The sequence below is a fragment of the Callithrix jacchus genome, chromosome 4, assembly GCF_049354715.1.
Source record: "Callithrix jacchus isolate 240 chromosome 4, calJac240_pri, whole genome shotgun sequence".
NCBI classification, from domain to species: Eukaryota; Metazoa; Chordata; class Mammalia; order Primates; family Cebidae; genus Callithrix; species Callithrix jacchus.
Window position 1 is genome coordinate 140,097,007 of NC_133505.1, and position 20,253 is coordinate 140,117,259.

The 20,253-nt window shown below is 34.0% G+C and overlaps 1 protein-coding gene across 17 annotated transcripts in view; it reads left to right on the forward strand.

The window, feature by feature from the left end:
• Positions 1-20,253, forward strand: part of EYA4 (EYA transcriptional coactivator and phosphatase 4) — a 282,025-nt gene that overhangs the window by 194,092 nt on the left and 67,680 nt on the right. For 12 of the 17 annotated variants that reach the window (XM_078370801.1, XM_078370804.1, XM_078370803.1 and 9 more), the window contains one exon: positions 10,841-10,965. In XM_078370801.1, coding sequence (XP_078226927.1) covers positions 10,841-10,965 — 125 coding nt within the window. Of the gene's footprint in view, positions 1-10,840; positions 10,966-12,396; positions 12,466-20,253 lie in introns of all 17 variants that reach the window. The other 5 variants (XM_078370800.1, XM_008995086.5, XM_035296741.3 and 2 more) reach the window with 1 other exon arrangement.

The window sequence follows — 20,253 nt, forward strand, 5'->3', positions numbered from 1 at the left end:
ATTAAAAACGTTTTATTATAGGGATGTGCATTTCTGATTGCGATTTCACAGTGTGAATGAAATATAGTCACTTAAATTGACAGAAACAATCTGAGCTCTGGCATCAGTTAAACACGAGTTCGAGTTCTGGTGCTGCTCCTATCTATGTGACCTTGAGACTGCTATGTATCCTCTCTGAGCTTCAATTTCTTCATCTATAAAACATGGAAAATAATATGTATGTAATATGTTATTTTAAAGATTAAAGGTGATGGTATATCCGTGAAAAACCAAACACAGAATGTGTCATACTGTATTAGCCCATTTTCATACTTCTGTAAAGGACTGCCCAAGACTGGGTAATTTATAAAGGAAAGAGGCTTAATTGATTTACAGTTCCGCATGGCTGGGGAGGCTTCAGGAAACTTAAAATCATGACAAAAGGTGAACAGGAAGCAAGACACCTTCTTTACAAGATAGCAAGAAGGTGAATGAAAGCAAGAGAAACTACCAAACAGTTAGGAAGCGATCAGATCTTGTGAGAACTTATTCACTATCATGAGAATACCATGGGAGAGACTGCCCTCGTGATTCAATTACCTCCTCTTTGTCTTTCCCTTGACACGTGGGGATTATGAGGATTATGCAGATTACAATTCAAGATGAGATTTGGGTGGGAACACAAAGCCTAAACCATATCACGTACAGTATGTACACAGTAAACACTCGTACCTGTTAATAATTTTCTGTTGCTGAAACCAAAGGTAAAATTGATATATTTTACATTCTGTATAAATTAGAATTAAAGAATCTGAAGTGTCACAATTTAATTACAAAACATATAAAAGGAAGGACTGGAGTATTTTTGCCTGTATTCTAGGTAGCAATAGTGTATCTCTGTTCTTTGAAGCCTCTTTTACTTGCAAGAAACATTGACCCACCAAAATGTATTCAAGCATAGGGTACTGAATTGTAAATATCTAGAAAATTGCATTTCAATTTCCTGTGGACTGGAATGTAAAATGCCAAGGCTATTTTTATTTTGACGTTTTTGTTTTTCAGGGGCAACACTTTCTGTTTCATCTTTGCTCCTTTCTGTGGTGTGTGCTCCATTCTTTCATTCCTGACTGGTGTTTCTTCCTTACTCATCTTGTATGTGGTCCAGATTGGCCATGAGCCGCTACACTATTCTCTGGCTTCGGTGATATCATTGAGCAGATATCTCCCCCAGGATCCCTTATTTGAATTCATCAAAACCCAGCTAAGAATTTTTGAGGACATTTTCTAGACTCTTTACATTAATTTCTACCTGTTCCACTTTATGAACACTTACTGTACTTTTTTTTTTTTTTTTTTTTTTTGAGACGGAGTTTCGCTCTTGTTACCCAGGCTGGAGTGCAATGGCGAGACCTCGGCTCACCACAACCTCCGCCTCCTGGATTCAGGCAATTCTCCTGCCTCAGCCTCCTGAGTAGCTGGGATTACAGGCACGCACCACCATGCCCAGCTAATTTTTTTTTCATTTTTAGTAGAGACGGGGTTTCACCATGTTGACCAGGATGGTCTCGATCTCTTGACCTTGTGATCTACCCACCTCGGCCTCCCTAAGTGCTGGGCTTATAGGCTTAAGCCACCGCCCGGCCTGTACTTTAAATTTCTATTCACAGGACCCTGCTTTGTCATTTAGATGGTAAACGCCTTGAGGACAGGGCCATGTTTTCTTCACTCAGCAACCCTACACCTGTGACAGTGATTTATATGTAATAAGCAACCATTAATTTGTTTGATTGGTTTGATCATTTATATTAAAAGTCTTTGGGTTGGGTGAGTCTAGAAGATAATGACAACAGGAGCATTTAGTGTTTACTGTAATTTAGTCTATTATCAGGAGTGTGCTACAGCTACAGCTTTGTACTGTTTCTGAGCTCGTCTTTGTTCTTGCACTTTACATCTTTCTCTTCTCTTTGTTCCATAATTGACAAATCTTTTGATTTCTGGCTGCCATTTAAACTCGTTTCTCCCAGTTTTTCACACGTAAATTCACCTCATCACACTCACATGCTTGATTTCACAGCTGTTTCTAAGATGGTTATGGCTTACATACCATTTCACTCATTCATTTATTACTCAAATATTTCTTGAGAAACTACTTTTTTGGGTAGCTTTGCAGGCAATAAGGATATAGCAGTGAATGAAACAGGCAAAAATTCCTGCTTTTGAATTATCACTTCCTTCAGCCTGAGAAATTTTCTGTAACATTTCTTAGACTAGATCCTCAGGCAACAGATTCTCTCATTTTTAAAAAGCATCTTTATTTTATGTACATTTTTGAAGGATGTTTTTACTGGATATAACCTTCTAAGTTGATATATATTTTTTCCTCCAGTCTTAATGATTCCACTGCCTTCTGACTTGCATTATTTCTGATAAAAAGTCTATTATTATATCATTGCTTTTGATATTCTTGTCTTTTTATTGGTTTTCAACAATTTGATTGTAACATACCTTAATTTGGATAACGTATGGGCATATGCATGCACATGTGTACAGTATATTCTGCTTGGGTTTCATTCACTGTGTGTCATCCAGTTTGTAAAAATGTCAGCCTTTAGCCAGGCAGGGTGGCTTACGGCTGTAATTTCAGCACTTAGGAAGGCAGAGGCAGGCAGATCAGGAGATCAAAAGATCGACACCATCCCAGCCAATGTAGTGAAATCCATCTCTACTAAAATTACAAAAATTAGCTGGGCCTGGTGGCATACACCTGTAGTCCCAGCTACGTGGGAGGCTGAGGCAGGATAATCTCTTAAACCCAGGAGGTAGAGGCCACAGTGAGCTGAGATCATGACACTGCCCTCCAGCCTGAAGACAGAGCAAGACCGCATCTCAAAAAACAAAAAAGTCAGCCTTGATTTATTTAAGTATGTTTTTTTCAGCAATTTGCTTCTCTCCTTCTGGTGCTTCAGTCGCATATAGGTTGGACTACTTGATACTTCCTTACAGGACATAGAGGCTCTGCTAATTTATTATCAATCTTTATTCATTTTATTCTTTAGGTTGGATTTTTTTTCTTTTGGTTTGTTTTCAAAGTCACTCATCTTTTCTTTTATAGTACTTAATCTGTTATTAATTCAATCTAGTGGATTTTTTTTTAAGTTCTAGAAGTTTTTCTTTTTTTATATTTCCCTATTTTTTATTATATTCATGCTTCATTTTAAATATTTAACTGTATTTAACATTTTTATTCTAATATCATTGCTAATTTCCTAATATTTTAAATTTATGAGTGTGTTTTTGTTGTCTGATTTTCTGTGGTTAATGGGTTGATTGGCTGGTGGATTTTACATCAAGTCCTTGATTTTATTTTCTTTAAACTGTGTTGTATCTTTTTCTGACAGATAGTAAGTTATCTGGAGATCAACTTTAGTTTTTTCAAGTTCTTTTGTAAAATCTGTTAGGTAGCAGTCTGGATTAGACTATACTAGAGGACAAGTTTACCCATAATCTTGGATTCCTGTGGGGTTTTTCACTGAATACCAAACATCATTCAAGCCCTGTGTGGCTTCTCAGGATTGTTCAGTGTAAGCTTCCTGGTGGTTCATTGCCCAACCTCATGGACTACTATCCTCTGCATGCACAGCTTAATAATCAGCAGAATCTCAAGGGGATTCCTACACAGACTTCTGGAACTCTTTCTTAGAGTAGTTCTTCACCATAAGGTTATTTATACAAATTCTAACCATGACTGCCTCTCTAAATTCTAATCACTGTCTCATCAACTTAGCAAGACAGCTATCCTCTGCTTCTGTTGAGGTCTAGTTAATGCCTCTAGGTAGAAATCTGCATCAATAATTGTAGAGCTATAGTTGAGAGGTCCAAGACCACCCTTAGTTTCAGTGATTTGCTGAAAGGACTCACAGAACTCAGAAAAGCTGTTAGACTCATGATTCTGTTCACTAGAATAAAATAATACAAATGAAAATCAGCAAAGGAAAAAGGCAAATGGGGCACAGTCCAGGAGAAACTGGGAGTTCATTTCCAGTTGTCTTCTGTCCAGAGTTGCACAAATAGCACTTATTTGTCCCTGCAACAATGTGTGGCAGTACGTACAGAGTGTTGCCAACAATGGATGTTCATCCAAGCCTTAGTGCCCAGGGATTTTATTGGAGGTCAGTTATATAAACATGTCTGACCACCCATGTGGCTAACCTTCGTTACTGTCTTTAGCCCCTTCAGAAGTCAAACTGATTCTGTGTGGCCCAAAGTCCCCACCAAGGATCACATTGTTAGCATAGACTGTCTAGTGTGGTCCTAGGCTCCAGGTAAATAAAGGTACCCTTATAACTTAAGGTATTTCAAGGGCTTAAAGGTTATCTCCCAGGACTTGGCCAAGGGACAAACCTTTCTTTCGAATGTGCAGGGTTTGGATGATACATCTTTTACTGCACAAGAGCTAACCTCCCTTATTTTTTTTTCTTCCCTCAAGGACCAAGCCCTGTGCTATCTAAACAATTGTTTCCAACGTTGTTTTAGTTTTAGTGGGACATTGCCTTAGTTTTAGTTTTATAGTGGGAATATTTGGTCCCAGCTAGTCTATCATAGACAGAAATTATAGTCAAGTAATTTAAAAAACTCTTTATAAAATGTTATTTCATTCTTTTTCTTCCTTTCATGCTTTTGAATATATTCTATAATGTGCTAATATAAAAATGTGCATAATCCATTGGCATATATAAATGACACCTAAATAAATATGTATACATATTTAAGGTGCTTACTTATTTATTCAGTGAACAAGCCCCAATCATTGTAGTTTGGAAGCTACTGAGTTTGACAGCTGTTTATTTGCATCTTTAATAGGAAGGGCACTAAGGGAGTTACAAAGATAAATGAGAAAGAATCTTGTTATTACAGACATCCCGTGGCAGCTTTTTTAAAATTTTGTTTTTTAGAAAGAACTTGTATACAAATGACAGTAAATTAAGACAGAATGTGAAAAGTACTGCAGAGGAAGGTAAAAATAATATGATAAAAAAATGGCAGTATGACCAGATCACTTCTGGTTTTGAAGATCAGAAAAAATCTTCATGGAGAAAGTAGCATTTGTGAGGCATTTAAATTTTGATTAAGATGTTTTTCAGGAGCTATCATTAGACAAGAAAGATGTTGTACAAGCTAAAATTGTGAAGGGAAAATTGTGACAATAGTAAAACAATCATTTTTGATACAGGAAGGTGTATACTAGGCGATTACTTGAAGATAAAGCTGAATGGGTTGTGGACAGCTGTGAATGTCTGGGGAAGGCATTGGGACATGATACAATTGATTATATTTGTAAAGAGAAGGCATATAATAAAGGCTAAATTTGGATTTATGAGAAATCAGCTGTAACTTTATCATTGTTCCCCTATGCATTTCTTATGTTTGACTTTAATGGAGCTTTCTCTTATTTTCAGAATTTGACTATAATGTGTTTAGATGTGCTTTTCTTTTTCGGATTTGATGTTCATTGTGCTGCAAGGCTCTTGGGTTGATGTTTTTCATCAGATTTGGGACAGTTTTGAACATGATGCATTCCAATATTATTCTGTATCATTCTCTTTCTCCTGTTTTTTTGATAATATTGCACAGGTTACTTATACTCCCAGATTTCCAGTTTCTACTCCCACTTTTTTCCTCTGTTTCTTCAGTTTGGATAATTTGCATTGGCCCAACTTCAGATAGACTGATCTTTTCTTTTGCAATGTCCAATCTGCTGTTAAGTTCACTCAAATAATACTTTTTATTTAATGTATTGTAATTTCCATTTTAGAAATTTTATTTAGTTCTTTTTTAAAGAGTTTCAGGCTGGGTGTAGTGGCTCACGCCTGTGATCCCAGCACTTTGGGAGGCCAAAGCAGACAGATCACGAGGTCAGGAGATCGAGACCATTCTGGCCAACATGATGAAACCTGTCTCTACTAAAAATACAAAAACAAAAATTAGCTGGGAATGGTAGCACACGCCTGTAGTCCCAGCTACTTGGGAAGCTGAGGCAGGAGAATTGCTTGAACCCAGGAGGTGAAGATTGCAGTGAGCTGAGATCATGCCACTGCACTACAGCCTGGGCAACAGTGCAAGACTCCATCTCAAAACCAAAAAAGAGTTTACATTTTTTCTCCATATGCAATATAGAGATACATACATATATATGTTTATATATATATGTTATATACATACATGTATTGATCTATATATGATAAATGTGTATATGGCAGATATGTATATATTAATACCTATATAGGGCACATAGATATATATGTGTATGTGTATCTTTTCCTATAAGTTACTTAATATATTCACATTAGTTTTAAAATCCTTATCTGCTAGTTTCAACACTTGTGTCATATGCAAGTCTGCTTTTATCTAGTGTGTTTTCTCTGCACTAGGAGCCATATTTTTTCATATTTTTTTGCTTTTTGTTAGGTCACAAAATATTTATAATGTTCTGAACATTACATACCATAAATCAATAGAGATTGAAGCATAGTATTTCTTTTGTGTTTTATTTCCCCAAAACATGGTAGTTCTTTCTTCTGGCAGTTAAGGTGAGGGTCTGTTCATTCAGACCCTTCCTAGAGTTGAGCTCAACAAGTTGGACCATGATTAGCCCAACTTCCATCCCTCTGAACAAACCACTGCTTTGATATTTCAATATTTGAACTGGAGAGTATTGACTGAAGTGTTAGTTTTTTAGGTTTTTAAAGTTTTTTTTAATTTTAATTTAGTACTGACATGGTTCTTATACATGTAACTTTGGTAAATTCACTCAGTTTTAGTAGTTTAAGGGTTTAGGGGATGACTTTCTCATAATTTTCTATATAAAGAATTAAATCATTTGTGCATTAAAATTTTTTCTTTCTAAACTTTGCTTATTTTATTTCTTTATTTTTGTCTGGTACTGGCTAAGATTGCTAGTAGAATATTGCTAGTGTTGAAGTAGGAAAAGCAGACATCTTTGACTTGTTAGTGAAATAATTCAGTATTTCATCATTGAATATGATATAAGCTATAGATTTTTCAGGAATGTTTCATCAGACAGAAGAAAAATACTTATTTTCTTAGTTTGCCAAGAGTTTGTATCATGAATGAATGTTGAATATTGTCAGTTTTTCTTTTTGCAACCATGGAAATAATACTATGTTGAATTACATTGATTTCCACATGTGAAATCAGCTTTACGTTACTGGCATAAAGTTCACTTGGTCATGATTTTCTTTTATTGCTGGATTTGATTTAAGAATATTTTGTTAAATATTTTTTCATCTCTGTTTATAAGATATACATATCCATATTTTCTTAAAATTGTCCCTTTCAAGTTTTGGGGTCAGGATAATTCTGGTCTCCTACCATGGAATGAAAAGTGTTTCCTTCTATTTTTTCTGAAAGAACTTGTACAAAAAAGTTATTTAAAAAATTTTAAAAATAACAATAGCAAAAAATGTTCTCTAGTATTTATTAATTGAATCGTATGGGCCTGGAGGTTTTTCTTAAATAAATACTTAATTATGAATTCACTTTTTTATTCAACATAGGACTATTAGATTTTCTGTTTTTTATTGGATCAGGTTTTATGAGTGTGCCTTTCAAGAAATTCACTGATTTTGTGTGTCCTTGAATTAAGTGACATAATATTGTTCATAATACTTCCTTATTACCTGTTTAAAATCATTAGTATCTCTAGTGATCATCTTTTGGATTTGTAAATTTTCTCTATAGTTCACAGATTTTCTGTTTCAATTATTTCTACTCTTCATTGTTTCCTTCTACTCACCTTCTGTTTAGTTTGCTTTTCTTCCTCTAGTTTCTTAAAGTGGAAAAATGGCAGATTTAAAATTTTTTTCTTTTCTAATATAACCATTTAAAGGTATAAACTTCTTATTAATCACTACTTTATTTGCCTACCACAGTTCGTTTGATGTCTTTTCATTATCATTTTGTTGTAAATGTTTATTGTATTAACATGTGTTTTTTTCCTTTGGTTCACAAATTATTTAGAAGTGTGGCATTTAATTTTCAAATGTTGGGGATTTTCTAAGTATCTTATTACCATTGCTTTCTAAATTAATTCATTGTGGTCATATATCATACCCTCTAAAATTTCAACTTTAAAATCCATCATATTTACTATAGCCCAGCTATAGCCCAGGTCTATCCTTTTGGTAGATGTTCCATGTGCACTTGAAAATAGTGTGCGTTTGATAATTATTGGGATTATTGGGTATTAGTGTCCTGGAACTGTCAATTCAGTTGCATTGGTGATAATGCTTTCCAAATCTTACGTATATTATTTTAAAATTTATTTTTGTCTACTTTTCTTCTGTTGGTTGCTGTGAAAAGCATGTTATAAAAGCTGCAATTACGATCATAGACATATCTGTTTCTTCTTTTTTTTTTTTGAGACGGAGTTTCGCTCTCGTTACCCAGGCTGGAGTGCAATGGCGCCATCTCGGCTCACCGCAACCTCCGCCTCCTGGGTTCAGGCAATTCTCCTGCCTCAACCTCCTGAGTAGCTGGGATTACAGGCACGCGCCACCGTGCCCAGCTAATTTTTTGTTTGTATTTTTAGTAGAGACGGGGTTTCACCATGTTGACCAGGATGGTCTCGATCTCTTGACCTCGTGATCCACCCACCTCAGCCTCCCAAAGTGCTGGAATTACAGGCTTGAGCCACTGTGCCCGGCCCTCTTCTTTTAATCCTGTCAGGTTTTGCTGTGTGTATTCTGTAAATCTGCTTGTAGGCACATATTATGTCTTTCTGAAGAATTTATTGTTTTTCATCATTTCCAATTCCTTTCTTTATATTTGCTAATAGTCTTCATCGTGAGGCCTATTTTGTGTGATATAATTTTAGCCTGAACATCTTTCTTATATTAATTATCTGCATGGTATATCATTTTCCGTTCCTTAGCCCTCCACCTATTTGAGACTTAACCACTTTTCAGGTTCCCAGAATGCAGATGCTGAAATATTTCCTGCAGGAGTTTATTTGAGTTTTGCTGTCAGTATTCGTTCCTTTTGAGGCACATGAAGGAAGCAGGGCTGGATTAAGAGATGTTGGTCTGTGGTGCAGTTGCAGCAAAGGTCTCAGATGGTCTTAGAAGGGGTCCTAGACTGTGGTAACAGGGAATAGTCATGTCTTACGGCAAGAGGGAATAGTCATTTTGCCCCTCCACTGACAAATCAGTAGATGAGGGCTGCCCTCAGAAAGGGTGTGCTCTCTGGCACAGTGACCTTCTTTAGTTAAGGGCAGATTTTGGAAAGGAACTCAGTTGAAAGCTGCCTATTTGTGACACTCTCCACAGCTATAGGAATGAGTTCTTCAGGATGTCTGGGCAGTGTGCTATAGTGGCACAATATGCTGATATTTAAAATGCTTCTCTTATATCCTGCATAGTTAGGTCTTGGTTATATAATCTAACCTGACAATACTTGGATTTTCATTGGAATGTTTAGTCCATTGATATTTAGTGTACTCATCAATGTGTTTTAGTTCAAGTGTGCCATCTTGCTTTGTATTTTCCATTTTTCACATATATTCTTTGTTTCCTTCCCCTTTTTTGGCTTTTTGGAGTTAATCACATTCTTTAAAATGTTATTTTAATCATTCTATTGGCTTTTTGTTATACCTGATGGTATTTTTCTTAACATTTAATGCTAAGTATTACTCAATGTACCCTAAACTTACCTCTTACCCATGTTTAATATAACACCTCATGCCAGATCAAAGAACCTTAACTTTTTGCTATTGTTGTCACATATTACTTCTATAAGTCCCTCTATACACTGCAATTATTTTTGCTTTAATTGCCTGTCTTTCATGAATTAAGATAAAAATAAAAGATAATCTTTTATATTTATTCGTGTATTTGCAGTTATGTTAATCTTAATTCTTTCCTGTAGGCCTGAGTTTTTATTTGGTATCTTTTCTTTCAGCTGAAGGTCTTCCTTTAGTATTTGTTATAGTTCAGGTTGGTGAGAAATTCTCTCAACTTTTGTCTATCTTGAATGTTTCTTTCTTTGATGAAAGCATGTGTAATTTCTTTGGCCTACTGCACAGTTCTTTTTTCTAGTTTCCTTTTCAAAAGATGGTCAGCCCTTCAAGAATCCCAGTGTTATTTTATCCCAATTGTAGCACAACCACTGGTGCAAACATAAGTCAAAGTCCTATTCCTGAATGGATATTAAGTGTCACAAACCAGCTCTCAGGACTTGGGTTCATTTTTCAGCTCCCTGGGTCAACAAGGTCAGCTTGAAGCTTCTGCTTGATTTTGAGTTCACACTTTATTTCTAGCTACTTGATTTCCTCATTATTGGTGGCAGGGGATGCCAGGTTTGGGGAATTAAACATTTTCAGCTCTCTAATGTGTAGCTCAGGTGATCAGTTCAGGAGGGTGGGTATTCATATTAGCTAAAATTGCCAAGGTGACAGAATTTGCATTTTTTCTTACATTATTATATGAAACAGTCATAGGATTGTTCTTTATTTTTGTATGTTAGTAATAACGTATTTTATTTTTTATGTTAGCAATAACATGTTTTCCATATTATGTTATAATATGTTATAACATGTTATGTTATTACAAACAGGTTATGAGGCCTAACTTACTATGGAAGCTTTTCTTATTTGTGTATACATTTGTTTGTATGTTTGTTTGTTTTTAATGAACTGACATGTTCATTTGGTTGACTAAGTCTTAGATATTGGTTTTAATTCTTATTATTGTAAGATTACACGTGCTCCATAGAATAATACTTGTAATCTATTCAAAAATAATTCCTGCAATTTCAACTTCTGCCCTGCTGCTTACTGCTCTAACAGGTCTATGGAAATGCAGGACCTAGCAAGTCCTCACACTCTTGTTGGAGGTGGTGATACTCCGGGTAGCTCCAAACTGGAAAAATCGAATCTCAGCAGCACTTCAGTCACTACAAATGGGACAGGAGGTAAGTGTACTACCCTGAGGATACCCAGAATCGTATTTCAATGTTTGCTTTAATTTTACTTCTTAGGGATCTACTAATAAATAAATATCTTATTACCAATAACACAAATCAGCATTATATCCATGTTTTATATAATTCACATTTATTGTTTTGATGATTTTCTTGAAATGTTTGCTCCTCCTCTATAGCTGGGAACCTTCACAGAGGAGAGATAGTGTTGAGCAACACTTCAAGGGCCTTTAGCAGGGTTTTTTTTTTTTTTTTTTTATTTGCCATTGTAAATATTTCACAAAATTTAGAAATTGAGGCCAAAGGATTTCCACCCTGATAGTAGCAAAAATAGATATGCATATATGTGTATATATAAGTGTGTGTATATATATACACACATACACACCCTTACCACTTTTTGACTTTTTGGTTTTATTTTGAATTATAAAGAAAGGTTACCTCAACATTTTCCTTAAAAATGTTATTTCTTAAAGGTGCTTTAAAAAAAAGACACAGTTTTGGAAATACAAAAATACTCATATCTGCTGCATTTTCTTTTCAAAGAGAATAACACCTAACATTTATTTAAAAAGAAATTGCATTTTTCAGATAATTTGTCATTCTGTTAGCCCATAAATATGCCACAGCATATGACAAAAATAATAGTTATTATTTCAAATATTCTGCTTATTACTTTTATAGAATGTATTTAATTTTTAAGAAAATATGATTTAATTTTTGTATCATAGTATGTATTTATAGATTATATACACACATATGATATATAGACTGCATTTTAAATTATTCACAATTTGGAATTTTGTAGATTCCATCTAGCCAATAAATTTAGAATCATATGACATTTAATTTGTAAACTATGTCATCAGATATTAGCATTTGCCACATCATATTTTCTTTTAAATTTTAAATAAATATCTATGAAATTGATACACCTCTTCCCATTTATTTTAGAATAATGATGCAATCTAAAATTTTCTTCATAAGGTTGTGTGCATTGCAACTTACCTGTATTTAATAATGTTTTACACCAATTCCCTTGTAGATTAACATTTTCCTTGTTTATGATGTTTATTTGTCTCTAAACATGCATCTATAATTTCAGCTACTTAATTAAGCAATTGCAAATGTATAGAATATTTAGTGATGAAAACTACAGTAAAGTACATTTAAACCTTAAATTGAGTACAGATAACAAAATTTAAAAGCTCAAGCACTCTAAACCAGACTGGTGAAATTCACTAATCATCATATACATATATTTGACTGAACTAAAACAGACCTGAAATTAAAATATTAAAGTCATACAGGGCAGCTGTAATTTTGACTAAAAGATCAGAAACAAGTGCAAGCATTGAAGATTACTCATATCCACTCAGCAGGCATTCAGACAGTGAACTCTTATACTGTTCGTGTTCTCAGGGGACAACATGACTGTTTTAAACACAGCAGACTGGTTGCTGAGTTGCAGCACCCCCTCTTCCGCAACAAGTATGAGAGATGCTGGTACACTGCATGTGTTTGGGTGTGTGGATTTGGCCCTCTGGTTTGCTGTCTGTTGCTATGTCTATGTTTGCATCTCTTTTCTGTGTTCACTACTTAAAAAGGAAAAATGAACATGCCTTTTAGTTGTTTATTGACAGCAGTTGGTTATGAGTTTTTGTATCAATTGGTATCCTTAGACTTTTTTAGATCAGTGTATTCTTTTCTTAAATTTCATAATCTCATCCAAATGGCGCATATATTGCTTTTCACCTTTTATCAGTTTATTACATGATAAATTTTGGCCAAAAACTGCCATGTCAAACAGAGCAATTGAAGCAAAGTGGCCGTGCATACAAACATAATCGCCTTAATAACCCATAGACTTTCATAATTTAAATTAAATTCTTAATAAAGCAAAAAGAGATGTGCTACTCTACAGACTTTGAGAAATATCCCAAAGTATATAAAGTAACATTAAGAATCAATTTTTCTCACCTTAAAAATCATCAGTGATGAAAGCTATACATTTAAAACTAGTCATTAATATTGGCTTTTAAATTTTTTTGAACTATGGATATTAACTACATTTATACTTACACACATATAAACAAACTTTCTCCTAAATCAAATGCTAATATGCTAAAAAAAAATCAAACAATTAAAACAAAGCCACCACATTTTTGTGGAACCACCCAATTGTAGAATCAAAATGGAGTTCACGCCTGTCAGAAATGTGCATCACAAGCAGTTAGAATAGGCACAGTTTGGCTGGACCTTACTCTATATCTGATTAAATTAGAATATATGATCAGAGAAGAAGTACTTCAATGTGCTCATTATTTGTATCTGCATGGTTTTAAGTTTTTCAATTTTATACTTAAATACACTTTTCATACTAAAAAATATGTTGCTAGAATTTAGATACTCTTAATTCCATAGGAGGGTCTTTTTCTCTAAGGGGCCAGATAGTAAATACTTTTGACTTTGTAGGCCACATGTCTGTGTTTCAGCAGCTCAGCTCTACCATCATAGTGCAAAGGCAACGATAGATAATATGTAAATGAAGAAGCGTGGCTATGTTCCAATAAAACTTTATTTATGGGTCCTAACCTTTAAATTTCATATAATTTTTATGTGTCATGAAATATTCTAATTTTGACAACATTTTAAACATTTAATATGTAAAAAACATTCTTAGCTTACTGGCTGTGGTCTGTTCTCAATAGTGGTTAACATAGGCAACATTATAATAGTGAATATGTGCAATAAAGCAGTAATTTACACCTAATGTCAACCAGAAACATTGTTTTAAGTTGTAAGCATGCTTTCCTGGTTCTTAATGTCAGTGTTGCTCTACTCTACAGACTTTTAGCAATAGTCCAAAGTGTGCAAAGTAACACTAATAATCAATATCCCCTTACATTAACAGTTACCAGTGATGAAAGCTATACATTTAATGTGAGGCCCTGGGATAAGAAGCAGGACCTGTGTCATTAGGGGCACCATGGATCTGGATCTTAGCACTACACTTACTGGCTGTGTCACCTTGAACAAGTTACTTAACCTCTCTGAGCTTCAATTCCTTTCTATAAAAGGATGATAGTAATACTTCTTGGCAAGGCTTTTGTCTTAGATAATGTATATAAATTGTTTAGCAATAAATATCAGTATGTCTTCTTTTCTTTAATTAGTAATGCAATAACAACTAGGCAATAGCTTTTTAAGGAAAATGAAAATATGTATTGTGTGAAAAGACCCTCCATTTGATGACATAACAAATTTATTTGCATTTAGAAATGTGTAAACTGGGCTAAAGTTAAAAGCAAACTTCTGGTAACAAAATATTAGGTAAACTTTGATCGTTAATAATATAGTCCTGGTGTCATATTATGTGAAACTTTTAATGAACTTCAATGACTTTTTATGGTGGCTGTTTGTGACACAGACTAAGCATTTCTTGCAAGATCTCTTCTATTAAGAATAAACTATTTTATTTTCAATTCTTGTTTTTTATTGTTGGAATGGTATCACTTGCAAAATTGTAATAAAATAAAAGGCAAAAGAAAAGAACTAATTTAGTAGCTTTTCAAGATCATTCCAATAACTTGAGATGTTCAAAAAAATAATTTTTTTTCTTTTTGAGACAGAGTCTCACTTTGTCTACCAGGCTGGAGTGCAGTACATGATCTTGGCTCACTGCAACTTCCACCTCCCAGGTTCAAGTGATTCTCCTGCCTCAGCCTCCTGAGTATCTGGAATTACAGACACATCCCAGCAAACCCACCTGGCTAATTTTTGTACTTTTGGTAGAGACGGGGTTTCACCATGTTGGCTAGGCTGATCTAGAACTCCTGACACCAGGTGATCTGCCCACCTAGACCTTCCAGAGTGTTGGGATTACAGGCACCCGCACCCAGCCTATTTTTCTTTTTTATTGATGTAAGTTGATAGTGTCACCCTGGGATGTTATTATACTACACTGGTGCTCTTTAAGTATGTTGCAGTATTCTTGAAAGTAATTTAAAGTCTTTTGCTACCTTAATCTTAATTATATAATTACATCTGCAGATGTATATGGAACATAGATTTTTTCCTTTGAAATTTTTAGCACTTGTAAAATTATTAAAATGTCAAATATAAAAATATCATAAATACAAGCATACTTTAGCAAATAAATTAAGGTCAGGCCTTGTGGGCTGAATGCTATCTGTTGTAGCTATTTAGCTCTGCTGTTGTTGCACAAAAGCAGCTGTATACAATCCTAAACGAATTAATGTGATTATGTTTACTTAATTTGATTTATGAACACTGAAATTTGAATTTCATTAAAATGTTTATGTCACAAAATATTCTCCTTTTGGTATTTTTCAGACATTTAAAAAGGTAAAAACGATTCTTGCTTAGGACCATACAGAAACAGGCCATGGGTCAGATTTGGCATGACTCCTGATACAGATCTATATGTGTATACATAAAGTATGCTGTACGTATAAGAATGCATGCCAGTCATATGAACATTTACTTCCAGATGTAGGTAATTCCAGATTCTAATTTGCTTAATGGTGTCAGGATTCATGATGAACTACACTTTATATACAAAAATACTTAGATCTATTAAGAGGGCTAGGGCAGGATCTAAAAGAGCAAATTTTCACTTTCTCACTTAATTAAAATGGATCAAGTTCCTATTATATGCCAAGTTCTATGCTAGGAAATGGGAACCCAGTGACCTAAAGAACACGATACCAGCCGTCCAGGAACCAAAAGTCTAGCAGAGGGAAGCAGACATGAAACTAATGAATGCCATAATGTGTTCCAAGTGGATGAACAGTGGAGGGAGGGAATATTTGATTCTACATGGAGATTAAGAAACAACTTCAAAGAAAAGGTTTGGGGGAATAGAAATCAGACATTCTGATCAGCTTTATTGTTTTTTCTATATTTGAAATCAATATATTATAGAAACGAATCTTCTAGAATTTTTTATATAGAGACGATTGACTCACATATAATGAATTAGTTTCTGAATGTTATGTATTTGTGCAGTAGAGCTACCTACTGCTGTGGGTCTGCTCTTTGTAGATTTTTTTTTAAGAATAAAAGTCATAAATGGCTACATCAAATTATTTTACAAAATTAAATACTTTATCAGTAGTTAGGAATGAAAGACACTTGGTACTCATAGATTTTTAAATGAATATATTGATTCAAAGAAGCATAAATCACAGGCTATACTGATTATTAAAACCAGTAGGCAATACTTTTACTGCTTACCTGCAGTGTTATAAATTGTAATTTTCCTGATCTAACTCTTTCTGAAATTCTTTGTAGAAGCTAAGCTGTCAAAAGCCTCTTTATATATGATTTTTGTGGTTCAGAAAGAAGTGTATGTGGGATTACATATACATAGCTTTTTTAATGGGCACCTTAATCTGGTGCACACACGCCTTACTCTATGTTTAAACTACATAGGTTTCTGGAGATGAAATGTAAGTGTAAATTATGTGGGTCACCTTTCAAGGTTGGAGCCTGAATTGCTGCAAATGAATATGAACTTTGAGTTATGATAATAAAACAGACTTTCTCTAAAGGTAATGAATAGACATTAATGTTGTACTGAAATTCTAAAGACAATTTAAGGGGACAAGATTAAGTTTGCTTTAAAAATAAGCATATGGCAGTAAGGATGAAGGTTGGGATGTGAAGAGAGGAAATCTGTGATTTAGTAGCCATTACTGATACCTGACAACAATCATGTATGACCTTGATTTAGTCTGTATGTAGGAATTATTTTTAAAGCTAAAAAAAATGGAAAATCCAATCATGTATGTTAATTTATTTTTACTATTTGGCTCTATCAAAAGCATCCAAGTTGCAAATAGCTAACTAGTGGGGAGGGGACCTGTCAGTAAAAGTATTTCTTAACAGTTCTGTACAAAGTGCTATATAAACTAATTTTATGCCACTTTTTGCAAAATGAACTCTGACTCAACTACTTTGAAGATAGAGAATAATAATCCCACAAAACACTTCAACCTAGGACATTAAAATATGTTATTTCTTTTGAAATCAAAACATTTGGTGTGTAAGCTTGCATTTGGTTGAGAAATATGGTGCTTTTCTCCTATAGAAGGATTGTGCTTCCATTTTATTGCATGTAATGATTTTGGATACTGTCCTGAAAATAAATTAAAAGCTCTATTTAAACTTCATGTTAATTTAAGGAAAACAAAATATAGCTTAAAATACATTTGAACAGTCAAAGAATAGACACTGATCATTACTTGGAATAAGGATTTTTACATGTTAATAGCAATAAGACTAGATTTGTCTTATTGATGAACATTTTTCCAGTAGTGCCTTGAATATATTTCATGAAAAACTAAGTTTCCTGCCACTAGAAAAGTTTATAGTAGATGTAATTTAAAGTGTAGAAACGAAAGCAAGATAAAAGTAAACAGAATGCATTTCAAATATAATTGTAGCTTCAGTGAAGATAACTTTGGTTTTCTAAGCTTTATCTATAATTATTATATAATGTTTATACTAGTTATATAAATATCAAGATAATATGTATTTGATTCTAACATTTTAATAAATCAGCTAATAATATAGTGTCTGTTCACTTCTCTATTTGAGCTTTCCACTGCTGAAAAAAAAAGTTGTTTCTTATTATCTGATATTACTGATTATTAAAAAAACCAAAACAAGATAACTTTGGGACTTACTTAGAGTTCAAGAGGTGCTTGTTGGTGCTCGCTTAATGTGAATGCAGTTTAGTTTCTGTAACAATAAATGTTGCATTCCCACTTTTCCCTCTTGTTCTATCCTGACTTGCATGGGAAAAGAAAAAAGAAAAAACAATTTTACATCAACGTATAACCACTTTCCCCCAAATGTTAGCATCCATTTTGTTGAATTATTACACTAAAATTCAGGTGTTTCAATAAACCTAACACATCTTGCTTTTTAGTCCTCTCTTCATATACTTTCCAGAGCATGTCTTTTCTCAGTAGAATGAACTTTCTTTGTCTATCTTTGACTAAAGGCAAACCTTTACAATTTTAATGAGAGATATTTCCAGTATAATGAATCAGACCAAAACCTCTCTCTCCCTCCTCTTGTTTCTCCTTTTTACTTTCCAAAACTTTCTAATTAAGGAGATTATAATCAAAACCAATACCAAGTTTTTGAAATCAGGTCTCAAAGTTGAAATTCAAAGTAACAAAACTAAGCTACACGTCTGGCTTTTAGACCAGTTTTGTTAGACACAGCTCACATTCTGCCACCTCCATTCATGAGCAAAATCTGTATTATTAGTAGTATAATAAAGCTACGTTTGCAACTATTGTTCATAGATACAGATCTGCACAAATAGGAATTTAGCTGCTAGTAGAAGTCAGAAGCTCCGATAAACTGTTTCTTCCTTTTGCTGAAGGCTTTGGGATGCGACTTTTTGTCATAAATGTTAGATGTCAAACGTAAATATTACATGGCATAGAGTAGCCTTTCTACCCATCTAGATTATACTCTGCATTATCTTCATACAGACAAAAGGAATTATTGATTAGCTAGTGCTGCCTGAGAGGCTGCATGGTTTAGAGTTTGGATTCTGAACATGCACCACTTGGTCTCAAATTCTAGCTCTTACTAGCTCTGTGAGTAGGGAAGTGATTTAATTTTTTGTGCCTCCATTTCCTTATCTGAAAAATGAAGATAATGATACTATCTACTGACTGTTGAGAGGAGTAAATAAGTTAATAGGTGTAAAGGACAGGAACAACACCTGGAATATATCATGTACCTTTTAAGGGTGTGCTGTTACTGGCTGTTACTGTTACCTAATTTCAAATTTGCTACTTCTTGTTGTCTTTTAAAATATCCCACAAGGAAGAAATGGCAAACATGCCTTAGTATCTTATTCCAGTATTTTGCAGTTTTCATTTTTAATGAAGTCTTTCTAATTATTCTATCTAGGAAATAACTGCATTCTCATTATGCTCTGGGCCTTTGAGAAGAGGCACTGTCATGAACATAAGCCATTTTCATACTTGAAAGCAGCCTGGTGATTTGTATTAATTAGGGTTGTTTTAGGGATTAGCTAACTGTACATCATCTAGCACCTAGTAAGCTCTCGATAAGTAATAGTTTTATAGCAGTAAGTATAAAGGTGATAAAATAATTTCATAGTGATAAGCTTAGTTACTGATCAGGTATAATCATACTAGGGACTACTGTGCAAATTACTACTGAAAAGTAGTAACCACCAATTTATTATTTATCATTGTATAAATAATTAGACTACTCTTCACATCATTGTTGCTACTGAAAGATGAGTCGACCTTAAGTTTCCTTTTTTGCTAGGAAAAGTAATCCAAGTTTCTTTACTTTCTGTTTCCAACCTTTACGTTTCTTCTCTGAATCTTCCAACCGATCATGTCATTAATAAATCATGGATACTAAATTAATGCAGAGCTCACTGAGGGCTGGTCAATTCCATTCATGTTGAAAAGAGCATAATCATTACGGCATGGTTTTCTATCAGTTAATCGCTTTTCTAACGGAATAACATTACTGACTTGTGTGGTTGATGAGTACCCTATTATACCCCTCTGTTCTTTTTTGTCATTTGCCTAGTCTTCAGCTTTCTTCTTTATAATTTTCTGCTTGCTTCTAAGTTCTTTAACTGTATCATTCGGTTCATTTATGACTAGGAAACACAAGAGGTGTTAAGTAAAAAATAACTTAGTTTATTTCCTTGCTGCTATGTTATATGTAGTAAAGCTTTGCCAACAAAGGGAAAATATGGTGTGACCAAATGGGTAAAACTTTATTACCACCGCCCCCCACCCTTGTTGATTCTAATAATGTGTACCAGGCCACTTTGTCATCAAGAAAAGATTTTGCCAAAATACCCCATTGCCACATAGAAATAACATATTAAAAGAGTTTTCAAAAGATGTACTTGCTGCTGTGGAAGACGTCTCTTTTTCTATGCTGATCTCTATAACATATTCAAGCTTGTTAAACCATTAAAATAAAAAGCCCAACATCCAATAGCTCTTGAGTCTTTTTTAGAGCTTCATTGAGTGCTTCATTTTTCATTCATCATGTGAATGAGCCGTGGTTTCTATACTTTTATATGTCTGCATTATATTATTATGCAAACTTAAAAAATCTTCCTGGGAAAAATAAAATATACGTCAGTAAATTTCTTTGATATAATTTTGATTAAATGTGCTGAAGACTGATGATGATTCTTTTTTTCCTATTGACTATATTAGAGTGTGTTTA